Source organism: Haliotis asinina, chromosome 15, assembly GCF_037392515.1.
Source record: "Haliotis asinina isolate JCU_RB_2024 chromosome 15, JCU_Hal_asi_v2, whole genome shotgun sequence".
NCBI classification, from domain to species: Eukaryota; Metazoa; Mollusca; class Gastropoda; order Lepetellida; family Haliotidae; genus Haliotis; species Haliotis asinina.
In genome coordinates this window covers 6657170-6672809 of record NC_090294.1, presented here as the reverse complement: position 1 = coordinate 6672809, position 15640 = coordinate 6657170, and the positions used below count along the sequence as shown (strand labels likewise).

Sequence of the window (15640 nt, the reverse complement as noted above, 5' to 3'; positions counted from 1 at the left end):
TATTTTGTTGCAGTGACTGCTTGTGAAAGACGTCCATGTAGTGATGTTGTTTGCATTGTTTGTCTGGGTTGTTTCAGTGGGAGTTAGAGACTTTCATCCACATAGTGAAGCTACTGTTTGTCAAGGTTGCTACAGTGCGTTGTGTACTTGTCCGTAGACTCTCAATTTCTGCTATTCAGCGATAACATAAGACAATATCACTTAGGACGTCTTTACTGACCGCTATCTTACAACAGACAACCCCTCTCTGCGCAGCTTCCGCCGCCAGGCTTCCGCGATTAAGAACCGGACAGTGCTAACTTAACGCCCGGGAAATACCATACCAAATTACAGGCTAATATCCTACATTAACCCCTCCAGGTTTTTAATTACTTCCTCAGGGAGGACCAAGAGAGTTACTAACATTGTCCTCATATGATTCATAAGTCCTCTGTTAAGAAATCTCAAGTAATTTAATGTCCATGACACCAACAAGAAATGTGCACTTAAGAAATTAAAGTTCCGTCTGTAGCATTTAACTGTTCAGTGACAGGCACAATGTCTTGTAGAACAAAATGGATGAACACCTTCACACTTTTAAGAGTTCAAGACACGCTCCTTCAAGAATCACTGAATCGAACCGTCTTCTCCGATCTCTGCGAGGCTTGTGACGGGGTTCGACATCAATAGTTGGTGTCGCAGACTTTGCACATGGTGCAATTGAACTCTGCTCCTGAACAACTGTAGGTGGCGCTTGGTTGTTCTCTGCCTGCTTAGGCGGGTTACTAGGTAACTCACTCTCTGAGTTTCCTTGGCCTCGGAATGTGTGGTATAAATGGATCAAGAGGCAGTTAACTACTTGTAGTTATGTCTCTCAACCTGATCTGGTCTATGTGTCTTTTCCACACTTGATTTCCTACTGAAACCTGGTACTTTCTGTCCTCTAGTCGTTCGACAATAGTGCCATTTAGCCATCTTGCACCATAAGCACCATAACTGCGGACAAATCCAGCTTGTCCTACTTCAAAGTACCTGGGTGGATATGTTCGAGCATGTTCTTTGACCCGAACACCTTGCTGTGTGTGAGTGAGTGAGTTAATATCTATCATCACATCGGCAATATTTCAGCCATATCATGACGAGAACAAATAATTATTTATTAAATTTCAATAAAATTAGAAATTAAAAACATGTGGACGATGAACAGTAAAACTATTATTGTATCACAAATAGAGACATGAACTAGAATGTAACTTAAAATATATGCTATAATGCAAGACAATACAACAAAAACAGACAAAAGATAATAAAGAACAAAGAACTAGAGACCATGAGGATTTACAGTGCCTTTGCTACCTGCATGGATCCTTTCTAGGTTTACATCATCCCTCCAGCTGTCAGTGATTGCAGGCAAATTAAGCCACAATTTGAAATGACAAAAACTCTTTTTAAAATATGTTCGGTATGCTTAATTTACCTTGAATGTTTTTGGAGTTTTAACCGTTTGATGCACAGGTGTCGGATCATAGCAAAGAAGCAACCAGAGTTAGACACAGAATCTAGCAGATGACACGAAAAAGTATATACATAGTTTTCTCCGTTCTATTGATTTACACTCGCAAAGTATCGGTAATTTCCGTATATCATACGTGATTCAATTATTCGACCTAAAGAATTACTAGCACGAAGTAACAAGGGATTCGAACAGTTCGGTATTGCCAGCCGGGTACATGGAAAATGTTGCTCGCTTGTAAGCGGGGTTACATTGAAAGAATCTGAAAAGCAGCCTGTCAAACATAAAACGACATTAATGTCTGAGGTAAGATAATAGCAGGGTAATACACTGTACCTAGGTGGTAATATTGCTTATACCATTTTATCCGTTGTAAAGAGAGTTCTGCAGAAAGCTCCTCATCTCCTAGAAGATAAAAAGATTGAAGTCTCTGAATATCTCCCTTCCAAACAGCCAGGACTGGTTACCATTGAGACAGTCCTGAAAGGAAAGAAAGAAGGTACAGTTGTGAAGGTGGAGAAATTTGGATTGAAGACAAGTGATGATGTACTAACAATGTACTTCGAGAACAAGGAGAGAAGTGGGGCATCTGGAGTGAAGGAAAGCAGTGAGTGAGTGAGTGAGTGAGTTTAGTTTTACGCCGATTTTAACAATATTCCAGCAATATCACGGCGGGGCACACCATAAAATGGGCTTCACACATTGTACCCATGTGGGGAATCGAACCTGGGTCTTCGGTGTGACGAGCCATTCCAGATAAAGAAGAACATGCCAAATATATTGTTTTTGAGTCCCCTGAAGGTACTGATAGTTTACTCTATCAAATCTGACACCATGTTGACAAACTTTATATCTATATCTGTAATATACTTCGCAACTTCTAAAATCTCACTTACGAACGATTTTTAAACAGGGATAAGTATGTGATAAATAGAGAGGTATATAAATGGGGTATCTAACAAAAAGAGAGGTATATGACGAATATGGGGGTATCCCACACCTGCGGAGATATCCGACACAAGGGATATCTGACAAATACGGAGGTGTCTGACAAATGGGGTATTTGACAAACAGGGATGTATCTGTTGTATCTGACAAATTAGGTGTCTGAGAAACAGGGAGGTATCTGATTAATGGGAATGTATCTCACATATTGTGAGGTATCTCACAAATAGAGTAGCTGACAAATAGAGGACATATAATAAATAGAGGGGCATTGTGCCTTGTGATTAATCTGTACCATCCAGCGAGCGGTCAGTCATAGATGTAGGTCGATGTTGATATTGATGAACGAAGGGGCAGACAGATGTAGACAGGCCGAAAGATGGCACAACTCCAGTCTAACCCTGAGTGTAAACCCGTGTGTGTGTCCAATCAACACAACAACCAGCCTTTACATACACTGTCACCGATTCTTGAGCAGTCCAGCGAAGCATGGAACCTTCGCAATGGGCCTCGTGTTTACCAACAGTTAAAAAACACCAAAGGGAGGCAACTCTAAAGTGCTACCTTAAAGGCGCGCCGCTAAAACACTATTACCGATGATATGAAATGTGACCCGTAGTAACTATCGCTCAAAACTCTGAAAATAGTGACCCCAAAATAACTATCACTTAATCAATAACAATACAAATTATATAAAATGCACTCTCGTATATATGAAAACTTTGTAAAGTGATTTGTTGAATGATTAAGGTTGCCATGTTCTCAGCTAGTTGTGTGTGATTCAGATATCTGCATTGAGGGTGTCGTTCCTGATGTGCATGTTTCTGTTCACACTCGTGTGGACCTCAGGCAATATGGTATTTCTGAAAACATAACAGTGTGCAGTATTTCCAGAACCCTGGTCATCAGAATGAGACAGTGTTGTGGCATGGCAGTGCTGTAGGCGCCATTCCCAGTATCTGTAAAGGTGGCTTTAACCGCAGCTACTGCGGAGAGAATGGTAAGTGTTGTCTTGGTGATGATTCACGATGTGATTGAGCTATATATATAATTTATATTTTCATCTCTCCGGAACAAAACCGCCAGATGAGCCTCATTGTGGAACAAAGCCTGTAGTCCCTCTCTCAAACCAACTTTAAGAGATGCCAAGGCCAAGGGAAACTTCGTTCTCAACATCATTTTTGATTACTGATTATCTCGTAGTCTTTTGGAAATGATATATGTTGGAAATGCAACGTTTATATGATCTTGTTTCGGGAAACAAATTTCAGTTTCATAACAAGAAGCATAGCAAGTTTCATTGTTAATTCACTTGACATTGAAGTTATAAATGTAATTGCGCGTTTATAAGGTAAAGATTATGCTTCGATAAAGATCTTATTAAATTATAGATACACACAATCCTTTGTAGTTGAATTATACAAATATCACCATTGAAGCTAAGTTCGGGGGACTTAAGAAGCTTGACCAACGTTTAATGTTTTCTTCACTGCTCTATACGCCATTGGTAGCTGAATGAAACGCTCATACAGTTACATGTTCCTACGTGAAAATACGTGTTTTTGTTTTTGACGATTCAAGTGAATTGGTAAATCACATCCCAAAACGGCCATAGTGTTATATATAATGATTAGGTATATATATATGTAAGGTCTGCAGAGTTGCAAGAAGGAAACGCTAATGTGGAACAAAACATCGTGACTCCTTGCATTTGATTACAATGTGGGTGGAAAAGTAACGTGAAAGGATATGGGAAACCATTTCCTTAAAATCAAAGACAATGCGAAAGAGACAATTAATGTTTATTAAGAGTAAAAATTCAGAAAAAGCAAAATAAAAACAATAATGATAAGATTGGCAAGGGTTCTTCAGGTTGTTCGAACCCCCTGAACGAGCCCCCCCCCCCCCCCCACACACACACACACACCTTCAAAATTCCTGGATAGGCCCATGGATAATGAGGACGCGGATCACATGATCCTATAATACCAAAGAGTCGAAATTAACACAAGCTATTGTAACAAATGCTATGAGAGACAAATCACCAAGAACATTTTGAGGGATTTTACAGTTATACCTACAATAAGTTGCTGAGACGTAAGTCGTGGTTATAATGGGTAAAAGGAGTGAGAGTGTACGATTATACCACGGGTTTGGTGATGTTCCAGCAAAATCACTTCAAGGAACACAATACTTCACACACTGTATCTATGTGTGAATCGATGTCTTCGACATGACGAGCGAACACTTAAATCACAAGCTACCCCAGATCCCCTTCTAAGGGATATTAAAGTAACATCTATTCTGTGAGTATTTGCTACATATCTGCACACGGTCTTTATCCCTAGAGTACGCATGCATCTATAACTGTACATGAATTATTACACAGTAATTAATTACACAGAAACACATATATTCCACTGTGAGTGATGTACAAGTTCTAGTCCCTCATCTTCTCATACGCCCTGGCAACCTGTAGCACCGTGAGGTCATCAAAATGTCTGCCGACGATCATCATACCGACCGGAAGTCCTTCAGTGTACCCTGCGTTGATGGTCAAGGCGGGGTGTCCAGTGCAGTTGAAAGGGGCTGTGTTGCCAAACATCGACAAACCACGGTCAAGAATATCTGAATTCAAAAGAATGTTAATGTGCAATTACTGTACATGTATGTAACCAGATTACACCCCAAAAAGGAAAATCAGGCGGAGACGATCAAATATTGGTGAGGTGAGTTTAGCGCTATAGCGTGGTCACCAAACCCCATTTTTGATGTATAAATCTAAAGAACGTATTTATAAACATATACCTAGACCAACAGACTTATTTCGTTGTCCTTTTCCACCAACGAATGCTTCAGGAATCAATACTGTTAATCGGTATGTTACACCATTCAGAGAAATGGGGTTCCTTGAGGTCGTTAATCTTTGAGAATTCTTGCAGATTTCCCGCAATGTAAAGATTAGAATTTGTACCTTTCATACTCGCGTTTCTAGCAGGCAGCTTTGGTGGCAAATGAGTGGCTGTAGGCATGATAATGACGTCATATGTCTTTAAGACATCGTCGTAACATTTTCTCAGTATCAGCGACAAGTTGTGAGCTTTGGAGTAGAACTTGCTTCCGTACTTCCGGTACATGTACTCCCCAAGAAGTGAGTAGGTTTTGACCAGTGGTGACAACTCATGCGGCCGGGCTGCAAGACCTTTACCTACAGCTTCCAATAAACTCGTGGGGTAGAATCCCTTCCAGGAGAAACCAAAACCTGAAATGTGTTTCGACTGATGACATTTTGGCTATTTTGATAGTCGGAGGAAAAGTCAAAATGTTTAAGCGCTTTCAAGTAGAAATAGATGTTTTGCTTCTTGCTGGAATATTGCTTCTTACGTCCTCAGTGACATCTGAACTTCATGAAGGTAACGCAACCCAAATGGTTATGTGTAATTGTAGAGCGGGAATATATAACTTTTGAAAATATCTTTATTTATTACTCACCGTTCCCTTTTAACATACAGTTATAGGTCCCTTCGGTTGCTATCACGGATGCTATCGCAAATCCTGTCACGTGACAAAAGCATGTCAGTAACCTGCATGACATTCCTTGACAATCGGTTTTGGTCCAAAGCACTCTTTGTAACACACTCACGCACGCATACGTTGTTAAAAATAAAACCGTAACGCGTGGTGTAATATTCTTTTCTGCACCTTTACAATGACCCCCAATCACATTCATGAAATACGGGTTGACATACGGAATTTGTAGTACAATATTTATATTGATGCATGTCTGCTAACATCAACGCAAGATCTAAAATTATAGCACAAAATAACAGACGTGCAAAATTCAAGGACAGGGACAAGAATTGGCGTATTTTGTTTCATAATAATCCAAATTTGGTGCGGAGGGTTGATCAGGAAGTGGTGTGATGAACAGTTACATACATACACCGCCAGTGATTCTCACAACACCATGGTAGTATGATGGATCGTACTGCTGAATGTTCCATTATCCAAATGAAATATAATATGGTACATGTTTCTGGTAATTCTTTACCGTCAGCATGTTCTGGGATGGACACATCCTCCACGATCGCACCAACAGACGTTAGCTTCCGGACAGCCAGTTTGACGACATCACACACAGCCGGACTTGTACAAGTCTCAAAACCTTCTTCAAGCACACCGATCTTAACACCCTTTATGCCGTCATCCAGCTGGGGATATACATTCATATGGCAATTTCAAATGCACATACATTTGTAAGTAAACGGAACATTTATCTATAAACATGAGCATTCTTCAATCAAACTGGGACAAAATATCTTGCGCCACATGAAGACACCGGGTGTTGTAATTAGAAGTTTACAAATCTTTGTTTGGCATTCATTTGATTTGTTTCTCTGCCACGTGAGTCACGTGAGTCTCAGTCACGTGATGGACCTGGAGGGTGGTATATACAAATCTTTCCGTGCTTTTTGTGTTCTCCAACTGAATGTTTATCTCGACTCTATGCACAACACATATTTGCAGACGAATGGAGAAAAATATCCGTTTCGGAGTCGCATATCGCAAGCAGAAATATATTTGTTTTTCTTCCTTTCAAGAGCATACTTTTTCATTACTAAATACCCACTGTTCACTATACGGGAACATACGTGATGTCAGAAACGTTATGCCATGTACCATGATTATGCAGACATATACTTACATACATTTAGCACTTTTTTCTGTTTAGTATGCATAAAAACTAAATTTCACGATGCTTAGCTTCCACTGCATGGAGCTAAGAAAAAACAGTAACTGTCATGTGACCCAGAGATATGATATATAATAACATACACTAACCTTCTTTATGTAGTCTTGTGGACGAATCCTTCCTGACTGCCGTGGATCTTTATTGCCATCATCACCCGCTATGGCCTTTAGTGATAACAGAAAACCTTTGATGAACTTTCAAGGGTGATTTTATTGAATATCCGTTTAGGCAATTATTCAAAAACTGCAATCTACACCTAGGAAGAAATAGAAGTGGCTTTCAGCAACCCATGTCTGTTACGTTTATTCGAACTGACGGGATAAAATGGTCAAACATACTGACTTGGCGCATGACATTGAATCCCAGCTGTGTAGACCGAGATTCATGGTGTCGACCACTGGAAAGGATTATTTACAGACAACCGTTATAATCTGAAATATGACTTGTGCGTCAAACACTAAATGATGAACAGACCAGTCGCTGTTTCCCTACCTGTAGCAGTAAAGCGCAGTCTTTGACCGTTCTAGCCATGGGGCCGAGGACGTCCCTGCAGGTTTCTATCGGCGCTGCCCCAGTGTAGGGCACTAGGCCGAATGTGGGCATCATCCCGACCACGCCCGTCCAGGAGGCAGGTATGCGGATGGACCCCAACTGGTCAGCCCCAAGGGCGAGGTCAATCTCTTCAAGGCTGAGCTGAGGACGAATTTTCGAAAATACAACTCGGCATTACATAAGGCCTAAGATCAACTAATGTGTATGATATCACATCCTTGTGTATGTGACGTCACCTCAGTGTGTATTCACTCTACAGCCCTTGTGTATGTGTATGTGCGTGACATCACCTCTCTCTCTCCTCTCTCTCTCTCTCTCTCTCCCTCTCTCTCTCTCCCTCACACGCACACACATTTGACTCATACATTAGCAGTCACCACTGGTCAGTAGTTGCAGGCTGAGGCACTCTGTTATAACACGTAACATTCTAAATACACGATACATGTACAGACACATCTGTGATTGTTCTTAAACATATTACCAGACAACGTAAAGACGACCTAGAGTCAACATATCTTACCAGAGCCGCACTTCCCGAGGAGGACCCACCGCAGTCAAGTGACTGGTCAAGTGGGTGTCTCACTGGCCCTCTGGCATTCAAGAAGCTGGATCCACTGATACACATGTCCTCACACGATGTCTTGCCGATGATGATACCACCTACAAGAACACCAACACCGATAGTGCAAGATATACCTAGGTGATACACTGACCTATAGGCACACACGCACGCACGCACGCACGCAGAGTGCAGTACATACATACAATAACTAGTGGTATAACTGACACTTTTTTGACTTGGCGGTTCAGTGTGGTATTCTTTCTACATACGTTCTAGAACATACACGAAAAGTAACAGTCTTTGAGAGACAATACGACACTTCAGTGCAGTTCGTGTCATGCATTCGTGTATCTTTTAACGAATCAACGTATGCTCTCGTGGCACATTATTGCAGTGGTCTAAGAGAGCGTCTGCCATTGGTCTGTCCGAATTCTGGTGTGGCGCAACGTGCAAGGTTATAACTGACTTAAATCATACTGGGGCCAGATGTTTGAATGGACGATCCAGTGAGGATATCAAGACGACAACATTGCAAATCGAATTGCCCCTGGTCAATGATCTTCCCTATGCCAATCTGCTATCATCAAACGGCCAACCTGCATCTAAAATTCGTGTCACGGCTGTGGCGTCAAACTCAGGAACATAGCCCTCCAGGAGACGACTTCCGTTCATCATGGGCACTCCGGCCACAGCAATGTTGTCCTTCACCCCGACTGTTTTGCCGACAAGCAGTCCGGAACTAGAACCCTTGATGTCACACCTCCAATACCTTTATTCAACATCACATATTGCAGTCACTGTCTGGTATAACATCACTAGCAACAAAATCCAAAATCACACATTACATCAATACTTGATATCACACTAGACCTCTAGGGCCTACATCCAGTATCACACTGGCGTCAGTAATAATGTCGTAAAACTAAGACCTTTCGTCAGCATCACACATGACGTTCAGTACCTGGTGTTGTACAACTAAGACATACATTCATCATCAGACTTTAGCCGTTTTCATCATCCGTGTAACCATGACAACCACTTGCTGCTAATGACTGAGAACGACAGCCAAGATTATGATACGAAATTACCCACGATCCTACCTCCTAGATTCTGTCGTAAACTAGTTTCTAAGCCCAGCTGTATTGTTACATATGATAACTGTATATTGTACATATTGTACAACACTGTACTTTCTTAAAGAACATTCACAGCTGAGACAGTAGTTTGCTAGGTCGCATTAATTGTCAGCGCTTAGCAAACCTATAGTTTTTCATAACTTCTTTTCATTTGGTGGTAACGCTTTTAATCAAGCTCATGTGCTGTTGCTGTGTCTGGCTTTCTAATCCCTAATGTATTGTACAAACATCTCCTCCAACCTGTATATGTGCTCCACTATCCTAATGTTGTTCATCACTTCCTTGATAACAATGACAGTGCTTGCACCGAATCGTCGCTTTTACAGTAATAAAGAAGTTCTTCATCCATACATTGTTATTCTTCCTTACAGGTTTTCATATCTATACATGTTTTATACGTGAAAGCAGAAACCAGGCATTTTACGTGCTACCTCGGTTTTACAGATTCAAAAAATAGTGTGTTAATTTCAATTATGTCGATAATTATATATGATATAGCTTTTGCATCCTTACAAAGGATTTGAAAGAGAGCGACGAATTGTGAGTGAGTTTAGTTTTACGCCGCTTTTAGCAATATTCCAGCAATATCAAGAGGGGGACACCCGAAATGGGCTTCAATCATTGTACCATGTGGGGACTCGAAACCGGGTCTTCGAACACTTCACCCACTAGACTATACCCCGCCCCGAAGTGATGAGTACCAGGCGTTGCAGGGGTTGTCGGCCTGTGCTGGTCTGTGTCCTGGAGTCCGCGGGTACTTGACGGGCAGGGACAGGTCAGGCAGATCGTACACACGCTGCAGGCTTGTTGAGTACCTTTTGAATGTGTCTGGAATTTTAGCAAAAACATTATTTACTAAAAGACTTAATTCTCCGCATGACATCAGTTAATTTACACCAGTTCATCAGAAGACGGAAATGGCTGAGTACTTAAGAGCATATTTATTCTTAAGCATCTTTAGTTTGATGTGATTTAGAAGCAATGCAAACGAAAGGGGAGATGAGGAGGATTTTACTCGATTCCACATCGGTATTATGAGGAACACAACGTTCAGGAATATAATCTCAGTTAAATATGTATTGGTGTGGATTGGAGCGCTTCCGTGTAGCATCGTGTTGTTTAGTGTGGCTTGAAGAGACTGGACGTGGTTTCGCGTGTTTTAGTGTGATTTGACCGATCTTGTTGTGGCTTAATGTGGATTAGCGTGGCTTGGCTCGGCATGGTTCGAGTGGGTGTTTAGGTATGGTTTGGTGTGGCATCCTCTGGTTTGGCGTGGCTCGGTGTGGTTTAGTGTGGTTTGGCGTGGGTCGATGTGGTGTATGGGTTGTTAGAATACATCTTGACGAACCCCGGACTCCATCGATGTCGTCATCACTACAGTCAAGGCGAAGTTCTTGAGACAGGTTCCGGAGATCATCAGTTGTTGCCAGGACAACTGCTGGTGACTGGTAAATTCCTTTGAAAGGAAATGCCTTTAATCGAGATATCGGAACTCAGCATAAGCAATAACCCCTATTGTAAGTTTTAAGAATTACAACCAAGAGATAAATCATGGCAACGATGTTTATTCTCCAGTATTTGTTCAAAGGTAGTGAGACGCTGTACAGTAATAGTTAGCTACCGTCAACACTTAACGTCGTGAACCACATATAGAGTTCTTGTTCCTTTTCACAAAAAATCCAATTGAAACAAATGTCAATTCCTCTAATTTATTCTTCATAAATGCTGAAGTCTGAAGATTGACTGAAGTAACATAAAAAAACAACCAAATCTTAAGTTTCTGTCCACAGTGAACTATAGAAAATGGCTGACATCCATTCACTGACAAAGTTACCTCCAAAAGCAAAATAAAGACACTCAAAATTACCAAATCAGAATAATGCTACCCAAATATATACAACAATAAGCTGGAGTACATACCATTTTGTTTGACCTCCACATCCATCCAATCTAGTGTGAGACACTCTCTCAACCATGAGCCTCTCAGTCACCCATCTAGGGTAACTGAATCACCTCATAAATCTCTCTCTCTCTCTCTCTCTCTCTCTCTCTCTCTCTCTCTCTCTCTCTCTCTCTCATAAATCAATCAATCAATCATTCTCTGTGTGATATTGTCACATTGGCTATAACCAAACATTTTTACTTTATAACTCCTATGCACACTTTTATACATACCTTAACTCACACATTCACAATTTGATACTTACACTTAAAAAACCTACACACTTAGCATACAAACTTAGTACACATATCATTTGCACTCAATACACTCACTCATGCTACCTAAATGCAACCACTCTAGACATTCATACGAACTTATATACAAACAAAATTAACCTGCTACCTGCACACTACATCACATGTATGATCACTTAGCTCAGATATACCGGAGCATCGATGTCCCATTAAACAAAAGTCACATTAAAAGAAAGTATATTGACTTGAGTCCCTCATATAAATTTTGTACAAGAATACTACCTTTGCGTTTGTCAGCCATTGGAATTCGGGGTTTTCTGGAAAGGATCATTGGTCACTTTAATCACCTTCTCGCAAACACCAGTTGGTGGCGATTTACATGGATGGTTTTACATTGGATAATTTACGATTCACTTGACGGTATCTGAAAATTTCTTAAAATCTTGGAACATTTCCAGTATGTTGTTATATCACAGCGCAGTTTTTCACAGTTCCCTAACATACAAATATCGTGTTCACGAAATCTGCGGTTGCATCTGTTCAGTGTTCACCAAGTTGATGATCTGAGAATGAAATCTATGGAATCGAAGTCGCTTTGTCGTAGCCCTCACAAAAACAGCGCGACTGTTTTCACATAAAAATTTGTGCATGGTTGCATTGTAATCCTCTTCATCTGCATCTACGCAGCCATGCAACAGTGCATCTGTGCGACACATTAATTATCGCCCTTGTGTAGTGAATGCGCAAAAATAGTTAACACCAATGGTTCTTTGTAAGTTCCAATGTATCTACGAATATGTACGTTTTCTTGCAATTGAAGCAAATCATTCATTGTTTACAAATAAGAACAAAGTGTTTAATGTCAGTGTCGTTTTTCATAAACAGTTACCAGCACTTCAATGGCAGCTTGGGTCGTACACAGAGAGATAATGGGCGTATAACCGGATATTCAGTGCTGAGTCTGGACCAGATAATCCAGTGACCAAGCAGCATGAACATCATTATTATTAGCCAATCACAACATCACAAACAACTTTGTAGAGATGTAGATGTCATATTAACGACCACTATGCAAAATGACTTTACTTACCGTGCTCATTCCTTCAAAATTCTTTCTGTGATGTTTTCCGTGCGGAAAGGTTTTATAGCGATGTTAATATGCAGAGTTATGCACGTAATCATTGGAGCAAATGGTAAAGAATATGTGCCGGACGGCGGAAAAGTTCCACTCTGCTCGCTTAAACTATGGCGTAACAACAGACTAAAATCAGTTTATGCATAAATGCATATATTTATTCACAGATGTCACCCATACAACAATGACGATCCTTGCATCCCACATGTCTGCTGGTTAAAGCCTTCACTCGTCATACCGAAGACCCAAATTCGGTTCTGTATATGGTACAATGTATGAAGCCCATTTCCGGTGTCCCTAGTTGTGATGTTGATTGAATATTGCTAATAGAGGCTTATGACCATTCTCACTCATCCACCATGCGATCGTGATATTGAATACATGGACTGAATGACAGAATAAGTGGCAACAATACCTGTACAACCACTCCTGAGGCCGTGTTTATGAAAATTCTTAGAATTGTTCAAAATTCTTAAATCAAAAACATTCTCAGAATTCCATTATATTTACACATAAGTGTTAAGAATTATTTAAGCCACATTCATTAACATTTTTACTCCCAAGTATGACACATATTTATGAGTCCTCTATGGTACTCCTAACTAGTTAAAACTTGTCTTAGCTTGACAAACATGGCAGCTCGGATGTGTCGCTGGGGAAACTTTAGGAACAGTAGCAGTGCACAACAATAACGAATTGATAAAGAGGTACCCTATGGAGTTTGTGTAAGGTTGGGGTGGGGTAGAGGGGTCATTTCATCTTATGTTTGGTCCGGAACACCTGACAAGTCCGGCGAAACGGAATGATTCCTTGGACGCTGAGACTAAGATTACCATCACTATGCATTACTTAGCTACATGCAAAATGCAGTTTTGTAGCGGCGATGATTTCGGTGCAAGAAATTATGTTATCTTTTATCAGGCGTGTCACGTCAGCTGGAACTTAAATGAGCTGGAGTAATTGTAACGTAAAATATGAGCGTAAAGTGAAAAGGAAGCATTTAAAAAGATTAGTTAGTTCATGTTTTACGCCGCACTCAGCAATGTTCCAGCTATATGGCGGTAGTCTCTAAATAATCGAATTTGGATCAGACGATCCAGTGATCAACAACATGAGCATCGATCTGTGCTATTCAGAACCGATGGATTGTGTCAACCAAGTCAGCTAGCCGGACCACCCGATCCAATTAGTCGCCTCTTACGACAAGCATAGTCACCTTTCGTGGCAAGCATGGGTTGCTGAAGACCTATTCTACCAAGGATCTTCACGGGTCCTTCCCACGCTCAGGCACATACATGCATTTCAGTTTGCTGCCTTGACCGTATCTCAAAGTATACAGCCTAGCTGAATGAAAATGTGAAATGTTGACACCAAAATACTTTTGCATATATTATAGGCATAACATCTTGACAAACAAATGGAAACTAATTGTAAAGCACGTCGCAGAACTCCTTAATGACATCTAGAGAAACATAACTACATTCATTTGGCGTCTCCCATTGGCAGAAATAACTCGATTCAAATTTTACTCTTCGGAATTGCCACATAATTATTTTCCCTGTTTTTCAAAATGACTACATGCACCACTGAACGAACAATTTTCAATGATCTATCTTTTATACTTTCTCAGGATACTTTAAAGGGGCACTGATGCGGAGCGATTTCCGTGGACTGGTGTAAACGTTTGTTATTGTTTTTCACCCGAGAGTACCCGGATGATATCCTAGAATTCGTGACCGGTTCGTGACCTCTGCTGCGCAGTCCGTATGCGCAACTGAGAGTTTAATTATAGACAGATCAACTAAGGTCAAGTAATTCTACTTCATTACAAAGGTATTATGAAAACAAATGAAACACTTTGAAGGTTAATCATCTGCCAGTGGTTGAAATGGTAAAAAACTATTAGGACGGGAAAATAACGAAGCCAATTTACGTCTCTAAATTTTGTCTCATAACCCTAATTAGTTTATATATATAGTTATATTTGTATGATTTTGAAATTTAATGAAAGAACTCACAGTCTGCTTTTACATAGTAAATTTCTAACATCACAGCAACATTTATACATTGTATAGATAGCCAATGTGGATCCTATTTTACACACATACGCGATCTAGTGTGTGTTTTCTGTGAAACAGATTCTGCTGAATGCTACAACAAATAAATTAAAACAAAATGCAAATAATGAATGTAAAACAGACTAATTTTATGGAACAATGACAGGCTACTACCTTGTTCAGGAATGTATCCATCAATATCCACATAAAAGAACGATATTCCATTCATCTGCAGCTGGTAAATAATCCTGCTCTGTGTCGTGTGTCTTACAACAGTCTAATTTGCGAAAAAGTAACACATTGGTGAAAACCTGATAAACCTCTCATTGGTCACCCATGATAGCACACCTGGCAACTAAATGTATGATGTCCGCCATTCTAAGTAATTTAGTTAACCAATAATGAGCAATCAATCAACGCAATGGTGGTTAATTCTTTGAAGGGAGGATGTTGTTTTTACACTCGCACTTTATGACAGGTTGTAGTCAGCATAGATTAGTACATCTATACACATTGCCTTTTGACAAATCCGCTGTGGAAGATAAAAGTAATTAATCAATCAGTGTGTTATCGGTTAATCCTATGATCGATGTTTGTTTTTGTAACTCAGCTGATTAACCCTCTTACATTACTTACATGCACATAATACATAACATGCAATACATTTGCCATTACAGACCTTAATATATAATGTTGAGTATTTACTCCAGACAGGAGAAATGCCAAATGGGAACCTTTGTTGAGTAACCTGAGTGGTGTTACTACTAATTATACCTGTTACAAATTCATTAACTGACCATCCAGAGAATGAT

At 40.3% G+C, this 15640-nt stretch overlaps 1 protein-coding gene across 1 annotated transcript; it reads right to left on the bottom strand.

The window, feature by feature from the left end:
* Positions 1 to 4222: 4222 nt before the first annotated feature.
* Positions 4223 to 12753, bottom strand: LOC137265682 (amidase-like). Its single transcript, XM_067801111.1, has 12 exons — positions 12727 to 12753; positions 11919 to 11953; positions 10789 to 10896; positions 10142 to 10268; positions 8901 to 9073; positions 8263 to 8402; positions 7683 to 7883; positions 7280 to 7354; positions 6489 to 6648; positions 5930 to 5992; positions 5412 to 5699; positions 4223 to 5065 (listed from the first exon to the last, which is right to left on the bottom strand). Exons 2-12 carry the CDS (start codon positions 11935 to 11937, stop codon positions 4878 to 4880), a joined length of 1542 nt encoding a protein of 513 aa, XP_067657212.1. The 5' UTR covers positions 11938 to 11953; positions 12727 to 12753; the 3' UTR covers positions 4223 to 4877.
* Between the last annotated feature and the right edge of the window lie 2887 nt (positions 12754 to 15640).